We start from the raw sequence: 18,642 nt of genomic DNA on the forward strand, positions 1-18,642 counted from the left end.
TGGGGTAGTCCATTTTATGTTTGTATCCACATAAAGTGGAGGCACTTTTTATTTGAGGATCTTCAACCTTATTACCATTACTCATATCCTTGTTCTGATGGCCTGGCCCCCAGAGGGAGATATAGAAGTGTCCCTCATACCTTACTGATTTCTGCACTTGGCTTCATGCCCTATTGGTAGACTTTGGCTTAGGATATTGTGTAATATATAGGATGTAGGGAATTGTGAGAAGTTGAGAGTCAGGAGGCCAGAGTTATATCTCTGCTGATCTCTCTTGTGCCTCACTTGACCCCTACTTTATTCTTCTTTATCCCCGTAAGTCTGTCCCCATCAATCTGCCTTGCTGAAATTTGGAACAATTCTTCAGCTCTTTTCCTGTCTCTTCAGATCAAGTGCAGCTTCTGAAGCAGTGTCAGTGAGCCCAGCCTCTTCCTCCATTATTCCCAACAGTACTGCTCCTAGTGCCTTCCACACTCTGCAGAGCCGCTTGGTGGCCAGTGGTGGTCACTGTGTGGCAGCCTCCCCTGGCAGCACACTCCCAGGTACTTTTGTCCCACTTTGTCTTCCTGTGCTTTTTGGTGTGCTGTTGCAGGGAGGAGGGGAATGGTGGTGGTTTGGTGTGGGAGGTATCTTTTTTGACCTGGCTTATAGGTGTAGGGTTTGCATGATGCTGTCATTAGGTATTAGCCAAGGCTTCAATCATGATAAGGGAGTTAATCAGCCTTATTTCTTACTGTGAGTGATCACAGTCTACAGTTGTACCATTTGTAGAATTTTAGAGGCTGCAGGTTCCATTCATTTTTAAAAAAAAAAATTTTGGCATTTCGAACTTAAATGCAGGATTTTTAAAAAAGCCCAACATTTTTATGTATGCAGCACAACATAAAAAGAGGATTCAGAATAAAACTATGAATTTCCATTTCATACTGTTTACTTAAAAAAACCTATGTAATAAATACTACACATAATTTTCAAAGCTACCGTGATTTTCTGTGCTTCCTTCTAAGTTTCCTTTTGTTCTCTTCTGTGCACTTTTATTTATTTTTTCCTTCTCCCTCCCCACCGTGTTCTAGAGAAGGCTACCATTAGATACGTATGTGTGTGTAATACTATACTATACATACTTCTTTATATCAGTTTTTTGTCTGGATGTGGATAGCATCTTCCTTCATAGATCCATCGTAGTTGATTTGAATCAAAATGATTTAGTTATTCAAAATTGTTTTTAAAACAATATTGCTATTACTTTGTACAACGTTCTCTTGGTTGTACTCATTTCATTCTTTATTATTTCATGCAAATCTTTCCATATTTTTCTAAAATCAGCCAGCTTATTATTTCTTATAGCACAGTGCTATTCTGTTGCAATCATATACTACAACTTGTTTTGCCATTCCCCAGTTGATGTCTCGATTTCCACTTCTTTGTCACCACAAAGAGAGCTGCTATGAATATTTTAGAACCTATAAGTTCTTTTCCTTTTCCCTATTCACCTTGGGAAACAGACCTAATAAATGGTATTGCTGGGTCAAAGGGTATACCCAGTTTTTATTAACTCTTTGGGCACAATTCCAGATTGCTCTCCAAAATGGTTGGATTAGTTTACAGTTCCACCAAGATCGAATTAGTGTCCCAATTTTTCCACATCCCCTCCTTCTATCATTGTAGCCAATCTGATAGTATAAGGTGATATCTCAAAGGTGTTTTAATTTGCATTTCTGTAAGCAGTAATGATTTAGAGCATTTTTTCATATTGATGTCTTCATCGAAAAACTGCCTGTTCACATCCTTTGACCATTTGTCAGTAGGGAAATGACCTGTATTCATATAAATTTGACAAAGTTCTTTATATATTTGAGATACGAGACCTTTATCTGAGTCCATTCCCTTCTAAGAAACATTTTTACAAAGAATGGAATCACAGATGTGACCCAATAAAATACTGGGTACCAGCAAGACCAAGTATTTTTTTCCTCCTTAAAGAAGGTCCATTTGTGTATACTAGGCATGGTTGTGCAGGGGTGGGGAATCTGTGGCCTCAAGGCCCCATGTAGCTCTCTAGGTCCTCAGGTGTAGCCCTTTGACTGAATCCAAACTTCATAGAACAATCTATTTTGTAAAATTTGGACTCGGTCAAAAGGCCACACTTGAGGACCTAGAGGGCCACATGGGGCCTCAAGGTGGCAGGTTCTCCACTTCTGGTTGTGGCCTTGAGATATCACTATGGCTCTTTCCTTAGATCTTTTGCCTCTTCCAGGCTGAGGTTGGTAGCAGAAAGTCTGTTGGCAAGGATATGAATCAGGCCAGGGAGAGCCTTTATGGACTTAAAAGTTCTGTCTCATAAAATAGATTAGTTGGGGGATGAGTTTAGAGTGAGTGGGAATCCCTAATATAGGACCCCAACTTTTTTGCCATGTACCACATGAGTCTTCAGAGAAGTGTAGGGAGATAGTTAAATGCTAATAGTAAACCAGCAAACAATGATTGGCATGTTAGTTGACGATGAAAGGTGGGAAGCCTTGTGTGGGCTAAAGTGAGAGTGGCTAAGTCTTTTGCATCAGTGGTGGTCTTCTCCCAGGGTCCACATCTGCCAGCAGCCTCCTTCAGGGTCTCAGCTTCAGCCTGCAGGATATCAGCAGCAAAACTCCTACCCTCCCAGCTAGTGCTTCCCCAGGGCCAGCCACACAGGTAAGTAGTCAGCAGTCTAGAGGTCCACATTGTACTGGGATGGGCAGATTGGGGAAGGGGTTGTCCCAGTCAAGTTGGAATTGGGGTCAATAATAGTAATAACAACAATAATAAGCATTTGTGTAGTGCTTACTGTGTGCCAAGCACTTTACAGTTACTATTTTATTTGCTCTCCCAACAATCCTGATGAGGACTATGAAACTATCAATTGTTATTAGGGCTTCCCTTTATCTATTCCTTCAACCCTCTGTGGTTCTTGAAAACTCAAAGAATGTCATGAAATGATACTTCCTTCTAATACCTGGGCTTATATACCCCACAGACCACCAGTGTGAAGTTGCCTACACCTATGCAGAGCATAGGTGCCATCACCACAGGCACTGGCACCATTGTTCGTACCATTCCTGTGGCCACCACCCTCTCCTCCTTGGGTGCCACTCCTGGTGGGAAGCCTACAGCCATCCACCAACTGCTGACCAATGGGGGTCTTGCCAAGTTGGCCAGTAGCCTCCCTGGCCTGGCTCAGATTTCTAATCAAGCGGCAGGTGAGTCTCAGGACTTGTGGGAATGAGATATTGGGAGATCTCAGCTCTGTAGCCTGCCTGCTCATGTCTTATGGGTGAGGCATGACATTAAACTGAAACCCAAGAGAATTAGGAAGGGATCCTCCACTGACTTGGCTGCATGGATTTTTGTGTAACTTAAAGAGATAAACTTAGGACCAAAGGACAGAAGTTTTTGGGAAGGCAGATGTAGTCTGCTGTATGTATATAAGGAGCAGTTAGAACCGTCTTAAAACAGAATGAACTGCTTTGTGAGGGAGTATGTTTTCCATTGCTAGCAGTATTCAAACAGAAATTGAGTGAACCTGTGTCAAGGGTAGTGGAGGGGGGATTTTTGCATTGGATGGGAACTTGGACTAGATGATCTCTGAGGTCCCTTCCTTTGGTTCATCCTCTGAAGAGGTCACAAGAACACAGGCTGTTTACTGTTGCTTTCTGAACTTTGAGTAGTGGGGCACAATTAAGTTGGATAGGTGGCAGAAAGATACTGATCAGGAAGAGGAGATGGTGCTGGAAAGACCCCATTCAGTAAAGTAGGTTGTAATAATAACCTGGATCCTTTTTTTCTGTAGGCTTGAAGGCCCCAACCACTATTACAGTAACTCTGCGAGGCCAACCCAGCCGTGTCACCACACTGAGCCCAATGGGCACAGGAGCTGCCGCCTTAGAGGAGTCCACCTCTCAGGCTCTACCTTCTACCCCACAGGTGAGTTTTGCCAATGAGAAAGGTGGTCCCATGTGAGGTGGAAGGCATAGACCTGCAGGATACTCTAGCCATCTATCTAATCCATCACTCCACAGCTATAGAGGAAGGCTTTGCAGAAAATATTCTTCCTTTTTTCCATAGCATTGTAGGTCAAGAGTTTACACAGATTTAGATAGTAGTGTCCCCTTTTGAATTAAATGTAGGATAAACTTAGGAAAAAATATAAATGCTTCAAGTTAACAACCTTTTAAGTTAGCTACCTTTTCCTGGCTTATTACATATTATACCCCTTCCCGTACCCTAATTGGCCCTCTTGTTGCTCTTCACACATGGTACTCTATTTCCCAACTCTCTGTGAGCTTCGTTCTTCAGTTTCTCCTGGGTTTACTGCAGTTCCATTGCTTCTTGCTCCTTGCTTCTTCTGAAGATGTTATTATTATGACCTTCTTTATTTGATCTGATAATTACTGTGAACTTTTGATGTGAAATCTTCCAGATCATAGGATGGAGCTCAGGAAGGCTATCCACAGATTGGTGGCATCAGAAAAAAACTGGATTTAGTCTAGTCTTGACCACACTTGCTGGGAGCATGGCTCATATGGGCACTGTCCATTATTATGTACTGTGCCTGGTTTGATTATTAAATAAGCTTAGTTAGGGGGTGCTACAAGTAGTTCCATGGCTGTCAGATGACTTTAGAAGTTTTTTGTAGGCATCAGTCTTCTGAAATTCCTCTTTTGGGGGAGAAGTTGGCATAATGATTACTATTTGGCATCAGTTATGGTAGAAGAGCAGCACCCTTCACCCTTTCTAAGACCATCAATGAGAAGCCATTCTGGGAAATGTTAATGAGCTAATATAGGGAGGGATCTTAGTACTGTCAGTCAGTCAGTCCCTGTTAGGGGCCTGTTGTGTGCCAGGTGCTATGCTAGATCCTGGGGATATAGAGATAAGAACGAAACATTCCCTAAGGAGCCCCACATTCTGTTTTTGAAACAATGTATGCATATCTATGTAAATACCAGGTAATTTCAGGGTGAGGAGAGGTGCACTTGTAGCTAAACTGGGTAGGATCCAGAAAGGCCTAATGTAGGAGGTGGCACTTGAGGTGAGCTTTGAAAGAAGCCAGGAATTCTAAGAGGAGAAGATGAGAGAGAGATGCCTTTCAGGTATCAGGATGTGTAAAGACAAGGAGATGGGAAATAAAACAACAGGAAGGGCAATTAGGGTAGACTGTAGAGTGTGTGAAGGGGAATACTGTAAGCTGGGAAAAGGTAGCCTGGAGTCAGGCTGAGAAGTACTTTAAATGTTAAACTGAGGCATTGGTATTTTATTTTTGTGGCAATAGGTAAGCATTGGAGCTTTTTTTGCAGGGGAGTGATGTGGTCAGAACTGAGCTTTTAAGAATATTACTTTGTTACCTTTGGGGAGGATGAATTGAACAGCAGAGAGAATGGAGGCAGGAAGACCAATTAAACTGTTGCAGTAGCTCAGGTGAGAAGTGTGCTAAGGACCTCTGAGCTAGGGTGGTGGTTATGTGAGTGTAAAGAAGGAGATGGATGTGTGAGAGATTGTGTGAGTAGAATTGACCGGATTTGGCAACTGATTGGACGTGGTGGGGTGAGAGAGGAGGAGGATGAATCCAGGGTTCTGAACTTTGATGATGGGAAGTATGTTAGTGTCTTTGACAAAAATAGGGAAGTTTGGAGCTGGGGGTAGATTTAGGAAGAAGAGTATGTGTTTTGTTGTGGACTTGCTGAGTTTGAGATACTTATGGGCTATCCATTTGGAAATACGCAATCAACAGTAACAGTTCATGATATATGACTAGAGTACAGTAGAAACTAGGTCTGGATATATAGATCTGGAATTCCTCTGCATAGTGATGATAATTAAAACCATGGGAGCTGCCAATAGTATCAAGAGAAAGAGAGAAGAGAAGAAAATGTTCTGTACATGTTGAGCCAGAAAAGGAGAATGAGGAATAGGTACCACAGACAATTGAAGTCAGAAGGAGAGGAACGTTTTGGGGGAAACGATAAATTGTTTTTGATGTACTGAGTGAGCCTGGAGTCAAAAAGACCTGGATTCAAATCTGGCTCAGACACTTAACTAGCTAGCTCTGTGACCCTGGTAAACCACTTTAAATTCTTTCCTTCAGTTTCCTCTAATGTAAAATGGGGATAATAATAGCACCTACCTTCCTAGGGTTGTTGTCAGGATCATATGAGATAGTTGTAAAGCACTTGGTAGAATGCTTTGCACATAGTAAGTGCTATATATGTGTTAGCTTAAAAAAAAAGTTGGAGGAAATCACCTCCAGTAAATCACCAGGAAAGAGCTGTCCTAAGGGCAGACGATCCTGGGAACCTTTATATTCATTCCGTGAGTTGGGTTGTTGTTTTTTATAGAATCAGAGACTAAGTAGGGCCTCTCTGAGAACTAAATCAGAGGAAGCCTTCGATAGCAGAACTGTGCCATGATTACATGCCATGCCAACTTGAGTCCCTTGTTTTCAGGGAGCTTTTCTTTTCTTTTTCTTTTTTTTTCTTTTCTTTCTTGGTGAGGCAAGTCAGGGTTAAGTGACTTGCCCAGGGTCACACAGCTAGCAAGTGTCAAGTGTCTGAGGTTGGATTTGAACTCAGGTCCTCCTGACTCCAAAGCCAGAGCTCTATCCACTGCACCACCTAGCTTCCCTCAGGGAGCTTTTCTGATCCAATGGGTCAGCTGATTGATGGCCCAGTTTCACTCTTGCCCTAAAAAGCTGAACTGAACATAATTCCCCAGCTGGCTTTGCAGCAGAGCTCTTTCTGTCACATAACCCAAATTTCACAAAATCTGGGAGCCAGGAGATACTAAGGGTTAGTCAGGCATGTGAGTGAAGAAAAGAATACAGGTTCTGCTGGTACCCTTGATCCTTGTATCAGACCATTGTGGGCTTGGTGTTTTCTACGAATTTTAATACCTGGTGACTTGTGAACACTTGTGTACTTTGCTGCTTGCAGCCATGTATAACTCGATGTTGCATGTGGTAACTTTCTTTTTTATTGAGTAGTTAAGAAATGAATGTTGTGTGGTAGGAATGAATGTTGACTGGCAGTCAGTTTCAAGGGAAACAGGAAAAACTTTGCCTTGAGTAGGATGTGGGTTTTAGGAAGGGTCCTGCTATAGGAATCTGACTTGACTAGGTTTTTATGCTGCTTCCAAGAATGAGGCTATAGCTACTACCCTTAACTCCTGAATCCTCCACCTTACCCTTACCTTTCTTTCCTGAACTGTAGAACAAAGCCTTCTTTATTTTGGTTGGCTGAGTCTTGACTCTGTGTTTTCTTTCTTCCTCCTATAGCGATTGCCGCCAGCTCCTTGAAGGCGCCTGTGTAACATTTCCACTCTCATCGTCTGTGATGGCTGCCTTCCAACAAGCCCACAGGCACACAGACTGCTTTGTGATGTTGCCTGCCTTCTTGAAGACTTCCTTTGAGACTGTCGTCCTTGTTTGCCTGCTCAATCATCAAGGATAGGCATCTGAGTCTTATAGAGCCATGGGGCTAACCTCACTATTCAGCAAATGCAATACCATTCTCTGGGAACCGCAGATTTTGGCCTCCAGGCCACTCACTTCTCCTCTTCCCTTCCTTGCCCCACCCTCAATCCCACTTTAATGCAGCAGATAGCTATACCACTGGGGCTTGCGCGCTTTATAGGCATTATCACCACATGGGATTAGGAGCTCTAATTCTCGGAGAGGAAAAAGCTTCTTTCCCTTCAGTAGGGTTACTAAGATCAAAATAAACAAAAAAAGGATTAGAGGAGAGAAAGCCTAGCCTTCTGACCCTACATATGGTCATGAAGGCATCCTGGCAGTTTTTCTTTACAGTATCTTAGTGTATAGGGCAATAAACCCAACACAGCTCTCTGATCTAGAAGTCAAACCAGGATCCCTAGAGACCTGAAGACTTGTTTTCAAATCTGTCATAATGAAGGTGATGAGGACTCGTTGAAATCTCTAGGCCCTTCTGATGCAACTCATCTGTCTGCTGAGTAAGAAGCAGCACCTGTGAGATGAGGATAGTGCCCCCCAAGGCCTATTTCATTTCACTGTCCATTGGCTACTCCCAGTAGGTAGAGGTCTAGCAAGTGAGGAGGGACTGCAGAGGAGGAAGTAAATAATGGAACAGCCCAAGTGAGCAGTAGGAGGCAAGTTAACTAACATGATTTGTTCTTGTGCTTTGCATCCCATTCAGCTCAAGCATTGATGTTTGTGTGAGTTGTGGGGGACAGGCTATTAAGCCTCAGGAACTATTGGGTCAAATGAATCAGAATAGGGATTGTTACCCATATTTAGCAAAGAGAATGAAAGAAACCAAGGTAATCTCTGCTACCTGGGTGCTATGGAGTTTAGCCCAACATGCCAAATTCTGGACACCTCATGAAATGTGTGGGAGTTAGGAGTGCCACTCCTTTCTCATCTTCTCGGTGGCTACTTTTTTTCTCATCTGGAAATTGGGGATTATTAGCCCTAGACATAGTTAAGTAGCCAAGTGATGACTGTCAGGCCCAGATCAGTAAGCAGAAAGGTCTCTGGGGAAGTTTCATGTTGGAAATGGAGACCCTTCTTCCTAAATACTTCACACTGGAAAGAGATTTAGGTTTGATAGGTTATCTTGTCTTCTTCTTCAACCTCTCTAACAAATTGAAGTGAACTTGGGAGGGGGAGGGAACCAGTCTTTTAATGTTCCAGCCAAGCAGCTGACCTAGTTATTTAGTTGTTGCAGGTGGTGGTGGGGAAGTTTACATCCATTGGTATAGTCTGCCAGGTGGAGGTTGGTGTTTCTGGTGTCTGTGTGCCTGTCAGACTGAGAGTGTGTCAACTCCACTGAATTAGTCTCTGCTTTTCCTTTGGAAAGGAGTCCTCCAGAACAGTTTTCAGTTGGCCTCTCAGTGACATGGCACATGCAGAGGGTCCATTCTCTCTCAGGCTGCTGTGTAGCAAGCAGGACCTGCAGTTTTGCTCATATTTTGTTAACACCGGAGCTCACGGTGCTCTTCAGGTGTGCGGGTTATGCTCTAAACTCCTGGTAGCACTGAAATGCTGAACTAGCAGAAGGCAAACTGTAGGAGCATTTGATGGGAACAGGCAGAAATCCTAAGTGTACTTCCTTGGGGACAAGTATAAAGCAGGAGATTTAGGTGACAGTGATCCAGACTATTTAGAATTGGTTTCTAAGCTAACTATCCCTTCCGTTTATGACCCAGGAAAGATCTATAAGTTGTTGGAGACTGTTCCTGACGTAATTAGCTCAGGGTACTGCTGGAGCCAAAAAGTTCAATCAAATGATGAGCACATTTCTGGACAGAAGAGCAAACAAACCAGCACATCACTCCCACTGCAGAACTGATTTGTCTGTATATGGACAGTATCTTCTGTGTTTCTTGTTGCCATAGCTTGAGAAAGACATGACAGAACTAGAGAAGAGTATCATAGGTTTGATATAAAAATTCGTGTTCTCCAGGTTGGAGAGCAAAGTTAAAAATATGACAGTTGAAGTCTATAATATTGTAAAGAGTGAATGTGAATTTGTACTCCAGAATTGTCAGAAGAGTAGACTTCTTTTAAAGCTGGAATGGAATGATCAAAAGCAAGTGCCCTTTAGCACAATGCAGAGTAAGCTTAAGGAATTTGTTACTGTATCTAAGTGGTAGTCCTCGCATAGGTAATTGGGGATCAGGAATAGCTTAGGTAAATGCATAGAAGATAGGTCTATTGTGTCATTAAAGAAGATAAGAAGTGCTTTGGAGGGCTTCCCTCAACACTGAGGGAACATCATTGAGAAGAGCATGGACCCTGGCTGGGAGATGGGGCTGACCTGATGTGGCAGTTCTTAAGTCCTTTTAACAATAAACCGTGGCGTGCTGCTGACTTATTTTTTGAAATTATTTTATTTTCATCCTTATAGCAACCCTGTGATTTAGGCCAGGTAGGTCTTATTCCTTTTTCACAGGATCACAGAATCTGGTTGAGAAGAAACCTTAGAGGCCTTCTGTACCAAAAATTTTCATCTCTAGTTTTCATCTCTAGCTAAAATGTGTTGCAGAAATGTATATAGTACTCTATAGTACGCTAGTTGTGGTTTGACCAGGGAAGAGTACCTGTACTCTTCAGTATAGCCACTTCAGTATAGCCAAAGAAAACATTAACTTTTTTTATTGTTCTAACTCCCTGTTGACCCCTTTTGAATTTATAGGGTGGTAAAACTTCCAGATCTTTCAGAATGACTATTGTCTAGTAGCACTTACTCCAATACTAGTAAAGTTTTGGGTTTTTTTCTAGCTTTGTATTACCCATTATTATTCATAAAGCTTTTGGTAATACAGTATAGTAATTTCCTGAGAACATTGTGTCTTGTTCAACAGCAGAGGGTGCTTTTGTGTTACTGTAAAAATGGGTTAAATATTCTCAAGAGGGATCAGAGTGAGGAGGCTAATGGCATTTTGGAGAATATTCAAACTTTATGGATGAGCAAAAGACACGTTGTCAGACTTGCTTCAAGTTGTAGAAACTCCAAATGATGGAACTTGAATCTAAGGCTGACCCATTCAGAATAATTAATTCTTCTGCTCTAAACAAAGTATCAAATGTGCTAAGCCACCTCCTGGTGAAGATGCCATACCTGCTTCCTAGATTTTTGCTTAGGGGAGGGAGTGGTGGTGAGGATGAATAAACTGAGTTCAATCTAAGAATCTGAGGTGGGCTAGGCATTGCTTTTGTCTATGCATTGAGACAGTATGTATCCAGATTGGACTAATTTCTCAAACTTTTCCTTCAAAGTTGTAATTTCAGGCTTGTGAACTAAATTTTACAAAGGAGCTCTTCTTCCATCTCACCGACCCAGTAATAGCTTTAATTTTCCTTGGGTGAAGGTGAAGACCCCAGAAGAGATTTGGCAAATGCCTTGGATCTCTGGGAAAGAGGGAAGAAGAGAGAACAGGAAGGGGTGGAGTGGGATGCAAAATTGAAGTAGGTGTACTTTGGTACCCTTCCCCCTTCAGAGTCCTCTGGCTGACCCAAAGTCCCTCACTTCACCCCTCACCCTAATGTGCCTGTTTGCCTTTTCTTCAGGACTTCATGCATCAGAATTGTTTGATGTACCTTTTTACTCCCAAGTCCCACTTCTTTCACAACATTCATAGTAGTAGGTGTTTAGGCAATCTGATTAAATTGTAGGAAATCTGCAGGCCTTTAAAAGTTATTATTTTGGATAATCACAGGTTCAAGTATTATCTTCCCGGTAGCATGATTATGAATTATTATGTGGTTTTTCTGCTCTTATATTCAATACAATCCTGTATGTAGCATTATTATTTTGTTTTTAATGTCTTAATGAAAAGATAATTGTTTATACTGCTCCAGAAGCTTTTTAGGTGAGGGATTTTCTTATACTGTTCACCATATTCATTTGGAAAGTATCTTGCTGAGCCTTCTATGTGCAAGGCCTTGTGCTGGGTGTGGTGGGGAATGCAGAGGTGAATAGGATGAAATCCCTGCCCTTGTGGCATATCAAGCACTTATATACATTCTGCACGAGCTTACAAGGAGATTTAGGATTCAAGCCCTTGCTTTTGGAAAGCTTGCTTAATAGGAGGGAATTTCAATCCAAATTCCTTTACTACAAGGCAGAATGTTAAAGGGCAGTAAGAGAAGCCACATGTTATCTTGGTTCACAGGACAGAGAGGCCACTTCCAATTGGGTTCTGAGAAGCACGTGTGGAGGAGGAGGATAAGTAGGGATTGGGCAGCCAGGTTTGTGGAACCTGCCTGGGGAGGAGGGAAATAATTCCATCAAGCTCCTCATACCACTGTCTCACCACTACCTGGGAGGACATCTCCCCCGCCCCCCCCCCGAAATTTAATCCTTGGTGTTGTTGATAACCTGCATGAACTTTTTTTTTTAATGATTATCAGACTCTCATGCTGTCATACGCTTCAGTGATTCTGAACTCACAGTTACTATTCAAACTTCATTCTGTCCCACATTACTCAGTCCCTTATTCCCATCACCCCTCAGCCCAACTCCTGTCATGTACCACTGTGAATCTAGCCGTCTCTTTCACTGTGCCCTTCAGAATGCCTGCCCCATAGGTAACAAATTTGTTTTCTGATCAATCTACTATGCTGCTCACTAAAGATGATTTTCCAAATTTTTTTCTCTCCCCTCAAACCTGCCATAAGTCTCTTCTACTCCTTCCCCTCACCTGAGAACCTAGCCTAATATTTCACTGAAAAAAAAAATCGAGGCCATTTGGTGAGAGTTTACCAGTCCCTGTGTGCATCCTTAGCTGGCCTCGTGACAGTTGGATTCAGAGGTGTCTGGGGTTGATGAATTTGTAAAGGGACCCAGTTCCCGCTGCCATCTTGGTTGTAAGTTGGTATTGTCCACGACTTCCACAGGCCACTCAAAATCAGCCTGCAGTTCTCAGAAGATGTTCTCCAGGGACAGTTATGTGGGCTGCTTCATTTCTTAGGACTCCAGGGACCTAGGGAGTGGCGAGACAGGTTCATATTTTCTTGTGCATGTGAATGTCCTGCCAGTGGTTTGTAAGTTATCAATAAACTCCATAGGTTATATTAAAGCTGTGTGAGACAAGCCAATTTCTTGAAGTACTAGCCTAGACTAAGGAGGGACAGGAAAATGGTAGTCAAAGCTTCCCTTTAGCTACTGGGTATTATCATTGGATGGAGTCTGGCTTTTGTTTGCCCAGGCATACTTTCTCACCCCAGCTCTCCAACTGGTTTAACCTTTTTGTTTGTTTGTTTTTTTGCTAGGCAATGGGGTTAAGTGACTTGCCCAGGGTCACACAGCTAGTAAGTGTTATGTCTGAAGTCGGATTTGAACTCAGGTCCTCCTGAATCCAAGGCTGGTGCTATATCCACTGCACCACCTAGCTGCCCCTGTTTTAACCTTTTGATCAACTTAATATATCTTCCTTATTAGACTTAAGTTTCTTGTGAGCTGGAACTATACATTTTTCATTTTTTTTAATCCATAAGTTCTAAAACCACCAGCCTTAGAAAAGTTGTAATGTCTCATTATAGTATGGAGGTGACCAGAACCATAACTAACAGAATCAGTCAATAAAGATATTAAGTGCCTACTATGTGTCAGCCACTGTACTAGGCAATGGGAATACAAAACAACAACAACAAAACCAAACCAAACCATAAGACAGTCACTGCCCTCAAGGAGTTCACAAACCAATGGGTGAAAACAACACATAAAAAACTGGAAGGTGGGAAGTGTGGGTGGTTGGGGGGTGGGGTGGGGGGGAATTATCTGAGGAGGCATAAGTTTCAGAGTTAATTTCATCTTGCAGAATGATGAGTTTCTGGAGATCATGAAATCACCAGGAGAGTAACCTGGTGGAAAATGAGAAAGTGAATGTCCTGGGTGGCTTCAAACTGAGGATCTGGAAGGATCTCCATGCTTTTTACCTTTCCACCTTCTTCAATCAAAGGGAGGGAGGGACCCCAGAGGCAGGTGGTACTAAGAAGGCTTGGGTTTCAGAGTTGATTTTATCTTGCAGAATGATGACTTCACAAAACGAAAGGGGACTTTTCCCCAGGGCTCCAACATCATCCAGGGCAATATGCTTCTCCTAGAGGGGGTTTCTTTCTCATGGTGACCATTGTTTCTGTTCCTCACTTTGGAGTCCTTCACTAGCCCATGCTACCTCACAAGTACCATCTTAGGGATCATCTCACTATAATGGCTTTCTTCAATGTCCACCTTTTCCTCCAAAGCTCCTACAGGGATGAGAGCCAGACTTCAGCCTGTTGGCATAATTGCACCTCCTCCGTGTCTCCATATATTTTTGCCTTAAAGTGGAAGGAAAAAAAAAAGCTAAGAAAATAAGGTCTGAAAGATTCTACTCTGCTGAAAAGGCTCTAATTAAGGTCCTATCTACAAATTGTGCCTGCGGGAGACCAGCCAAGATGGTGGAGTAGAAGGACGTAATATAGTTGAGCAGTCCCCTACAACTCCACAAAAATTTAGAAAGTGCGCCAGAATAAGTCCTGATGGGGAAAAACAAGAAAAAAATTGCAGTGCATATTTTTTTCACAGCTGCCCCATGTAGCCTAGGGAGACACAAAAATTTGTGGACATTGGGAGTGGGGTTTATCTAGGAGTAGCCACATAGTCTTCCAGAAGGGGATTTGAACAAAGTCCTGAATGCAGTTGTGCACAAGGGCCAGAGGAGTATTTATCTGGTACAGAAGGGTCTGCCTTTATTCAGGGAGCAGGAAGAGGTGCCAGTTGGCAGCTCTATCATGGATTACCCAGTGCTGGATCACAGATCCTGTGCAGATTGAGGTGAGGACCTGCACCTAGGTCCAGGGAAAAGAATGGTTGAGGACCTTAGGCTATAGCCAAGTAACCAAGACAGGAAAAGGAATACGCTACAGGAGAAAAAGACAGAGGAAAGATGGGGAAAACTATCCTATGTAATTAGGGTGTACAAGTAAAAGTCCATACAAATGAGGGAAGGGTGGGGGAAGCAGGCAACGCAAATCTCATTTTTGTCTAAACTGATCAGAGGAGAGAAGAATACACACACACTTGTGGGTATAGAAAAACATTTCACTCAACAGAGAAATAGAGAAAGAGGGAAATAGAGGGGTGCAATAAGAAGGAGAATAAATTAAGAGAAAAATTATTACTAAGTAAAGTAAGTTCTAATCATGGAGGGTGATTATAGAAGAGGGGTTTAAAATAAAAGAAAGGGTAAGAACCCATGATTAAACTCCAGGCAAAGAATCAATGCAGTGAACTACCATGATTTCAGAAGACAAATGATGAAGTGTGCTATTTGCTTCCTGACAAAGAGGTGAAGGACTGGGGATATAGAATGAGTTATACATTTTTACATGGATAATATGGGAATTTCCTTTCCTTGACTGCATATTTTTTGATAGGGTTTTTTTTTCTTCAAAGACTGTGGGGGGTGGGGATGGAAAATAAATACTTGTTAATTGAAAAAGAAATAAAAATGTAAAAATTCTGCGTCTGCTATCTAACAAATAGCCTATAAATACATATAGAAGCTTGTGACTAATAGGATTGTTACTAGATAAGATATTTCTTAGCCATGAAAAGTCATGAAAGAAAGAAAAATACAAAATGGCCCTCAGAGTCTGATGTGATTCCTATTTTTTTTTCTGTGTTAGCAGCAGAGTTGCAAAAAAAGAGGTCACAATTTCACTATTTTTCATTTTTCTGTAAAACTAACTTAGCTGTTAGCAGTAAGCATGAGATTCTTGTTCAATAATCAATGAGTTGACATTACTGGATGAATTAAATCATATAAAAATTAACATTCCTGATATAAATGAAACTAGAGCACAAAAGCAAGTTGCCTCTAAATGGAAGGGTGGATCATAGGCTGGCTCTTCCTGGAAAAGTAAACAAAGAAATCACTCTCATTTTAACTCTGCATGAGTTTCCATGTTCAAAGTGTGTCTTTCTTAAAAAAAAATACATATTTATTTATTTTTAATATCCATTTAAAAAATTTTAATTTCCAAATTCCCTCTCCCTAGCCCCTCCCCCACCTATTGAGAAGGCAAGCAATATAATATCAATAATACATTGAAATCATTCAAAACATTTCCGTCTTAGGTTACAAAAAAAAGCATGAAAAATAAAGTGAAAAAAGTGTTCTTTGATCTGTACTCAGAATTCAACAGTTCTTTCTCTGAAAGTGGATGGCATTTTTCATCATAGGTCCCTCAAAATTTTCTTGGATCATTGTATCGATTAGAGTAGCTAAGTCTTTCACGATTGATCATCATTACAATGTTATGATTACTGTGTATAATGTTCTGCTCACTTCCCTTTGCATCAGTTCATGTGTCTTTCCTGGTTTTTCTGAAAGCATCCTGTACATCATTTCTTATGGCACAACAGTATTCCATCACAATCATATACTGCATCTTTTCTGCCATTCCCCCATTGACATGCATCCACTCAATTTCCAATTCTTTGTCACCACAAAAAGAGCTGCTTATATTTTCAGACATATAGGTCCTTTTCCTTTTATCTCTTTGGGATAAAGATCCAATAGTATTGCTGGGTCAAAGGATATGCACAGTTTTATGTCCCTTTGGGCACAGTTCCAAATTGTTCTCCAGAATTGTTGGAGCAGTCCATAACTCCATTAACAGTGTATTAGTGTCCTTATTTTTTCACACCCCCTCCATCATTTGTCTGTTTCCTTTTTAATCATGTTAGTCAATCTTATAGATATGAGGCAGTACCTCAGAGTAGTTTTAATGTGCTTTTCTCTAATCAGTGGTAATTTAGAACATTTTTCATGTGATTATTGAGAGGTTTGATTTCTTTTTCTGAAAACTGTTTACATCCTTTTACCATTTATCAGTTGGGCAATGGCTCTTATTTATAGAATTGGTGTAAAAGTTTCCCTAATAGTTTCCTGCTTTCCTTCTCATTTTGGCTACATTGGTTTTGTTTGTGCAAAAGTTTTTTAATTTTATATAATCAAAATTATCAATTTTACTTCCTCTGATCTTTTCTGTCTCTTGTTTGGTTATAAACTCTTCCTTTATCCATAGATCTGACAGGTAAAATTTTCCATGCTCCCCTTATTTGCTTATGTTATTACTCTTTATCTTTGAATTACGTATCCATTTTGACCTAATCTTGGTATATGGTGTGAGATACTGGTCTATGCCTTGTTTTTGCGAAACTCCTTTCCAGTTTTCCCAGCAATTTTTGTCAAATGTTGAATTCTTGTCCCAAAAGCTTGGATCTTTGGGCTTATCAAACACTAGTTTATGATGGTCTTTTAGTATTGTTGTGTTCCTAGTCTATTCCACTGATCCACTACTCTTTTTTTTCTCAGTCAGTACCAGATTGTTTTGATGATTACTGCTTTGGAATATAGTTTGAAATCTGGTACTACTAGGCTGCCTTCCTTCACGTTTTTTCCCCATTGATTCCCTTGATATTTTTTACTTTTTGTCTTCCAGATGAATTTTATTATTTTTTTTAACTCTATGAAATAATTCTTTGGTAATTTGATTGACATGGTACTAATAAATAAATTGATTTAGGCAGAATTGTTATTTTTGCTATCTTGGCTTGGTCTACCCATCAGCAATTAATATTTTTCCATTTGTTTAGATCTGTCTTTATTCATGTGAAAAGTGTTTTATAATTGTGTTCATATAGTCCCTGGGTTTTTAAGTATTTTATATTGTTTGCAGTAATTTTTAAATGGAATTTTTCTTTCTGTCTTTTCCTGCTGAGTTTTATTGGTAACATATAGAAATGCTGATGATTTATGTAGGTTTATTTTATATCCTGCAGCTTTGCTAAAGTTGTTAATTGTTTCAACTAGATTTTTAGTTGATTCTTTAGGGTTCTGTAAGTATGATTTCATATTATCTGCAAAGAGCAGTAGTTTTGTTTCCTCATTGCCTATTCTTATTTCTTCAATTTCTTTTTCTTGTCTTATTGCTATGGCTAGCATCTCTAATACAATATTGAATAGTAGTGGCAATATTGGACATCTTCACCCCTGATCTTATTGGGAAGGCTTCTAGTTTAATCTTATTACAGATAATGCTTACTTAGGTTTTAGATAGAAACTACTTATCTTTTAAAGAAAAGCTCCTTCTGAAAATGACAAATGTTGAAGGGAATGTGGGAAAATTGGGACACTAATGCATTGTTGGTGGAGTTGTGAATTGCTCCAATCATTCTAGAGAACAATTTGGAGCTATGTCCAAATGGCTATAAAACTTTAAATACCCTTTGACCCAGCAATACCACTACTAAGTCTGTATCCCAAAGAGATTTAAATAAAGGTGGGGGCAGGGAAGGAACTCTATGTCCAAAAATATTTATAGCCGCTCTTTTTGTGGTGACAAAGAATTGGAAATTGAGGGGATGCCTATCAATTGGGGAATGGCTGAATGAGTTATGATATATAATTGTGATGGAATACTATTGTGATATAAGAAATAATGAGCAGGATGCTTTCAGAAAAACCTGGAAAGATTTACATGAACTGATGCAAACTGAAGTGAGCAGAACCAGGAGAACATTATACACAGTAATTGTAATATTGTAATGATGATCAATTGTGAAAGTTTTAGCTACTCTAATCATTATAATAATCCAAGACAATTCTGAAAGCCCAATGATGAAAAATACTATTCACCTCCAGAGAAATAACTCATTTAGTCTGAATGCAGATTGAAGCAAAATGTTTTTTTTTTCTTAACTTTCTTTTTCTTTCTTTTTTTGGTTTGTGGTTTTTTTTTTTTACAACATGACTAATATGGAAATATGTTTTGCATGACTGCACATGTATAAACTTTATCAAATTGCTTGCCTACTATAATGGGGAGGGGAGAGAGGTTGAGAGAGAATTTGGAACTCAAAATTGAAAAAAAAGTTAAAAATAATTTTTATATATAATTGGAAAAATATGAAAATTTAGAAGAAAAAATTTTAAAATAAAATAAAAAGAAATAAATTTAAGAAGAAAAGAAGAAAACCTTTTATTACTACATTTTAAAGTGTTTTTAATAGGAATTGTGGTTGTTTTGTCAAAAGTCTTTTCTTCATCTATTGTTTTAATCAAATTATTTTTGTTGTTTTT

At 40.3% G+C, this 18,642-nt stretch overlaps 1 protein-coding gene across 6 annotated transcripts in view; it reads left to right on the top strand.

Moving 5' to 3' along the window:
• The window catches only part of KANSL3 (KAT8 regulatory NSL complex subunit 3), a 43,417-nt gene extending 30,829 nt beyond the window's left edge, over nucleotides 1–12,588 (top strand). For all 6 annotated transcript variants that reach the window (XM_027852229.1, XM_027852220.1, XM_027852234.1 and 3 more), the window contains 5 exons: nucleotides 388–542; nucleotides 2,579–2,688; nucleotides 3,011–3,233; nucleotides 3,824–3,957; nucleotides 7,304–12,588. In XM_027852229.1, coding sequence (XP_027708030.1) covers nucleotides 388–542; nucleotides 2,579–2,688; nucleotides 3,011–3,233; nucleotides 3,824–3,957; nucleotides 7,304–7,324 — 643 coding nt within the window. In that variant the 3' untranslated portion in view covers nucleotides 7,325–12,588. The remainder of the gene's footprint in view (nucleotides 1–387; nucleotides 543–2,578; nucleotides 2,689–3,010; nucleotides 3,234–3,823; nucleotides 3,958–7,303) is intronic.
• The last annotated feature ends 6,054 nt before the right edge of the window (nucleotides 12,589–18,642 follow it).

Source organism: Vombatus ursinus, unplaced genomic scaffold, assembly GCF_900497805.2.
Source record: "Vombatus ursinus unplaced genomic scaffold, bare-nosed wombat genome assembly UNPS02000580.1, whole genome shotgun sequence".
In the NCBI taxonomy this organism is placed as follows: domain Eukaryota; kingdom Metazoa; phylum Chordata; class Mammalia; order Diprotodontia; family Vombatidae; genus Vombatus; species Vombatus ursinus.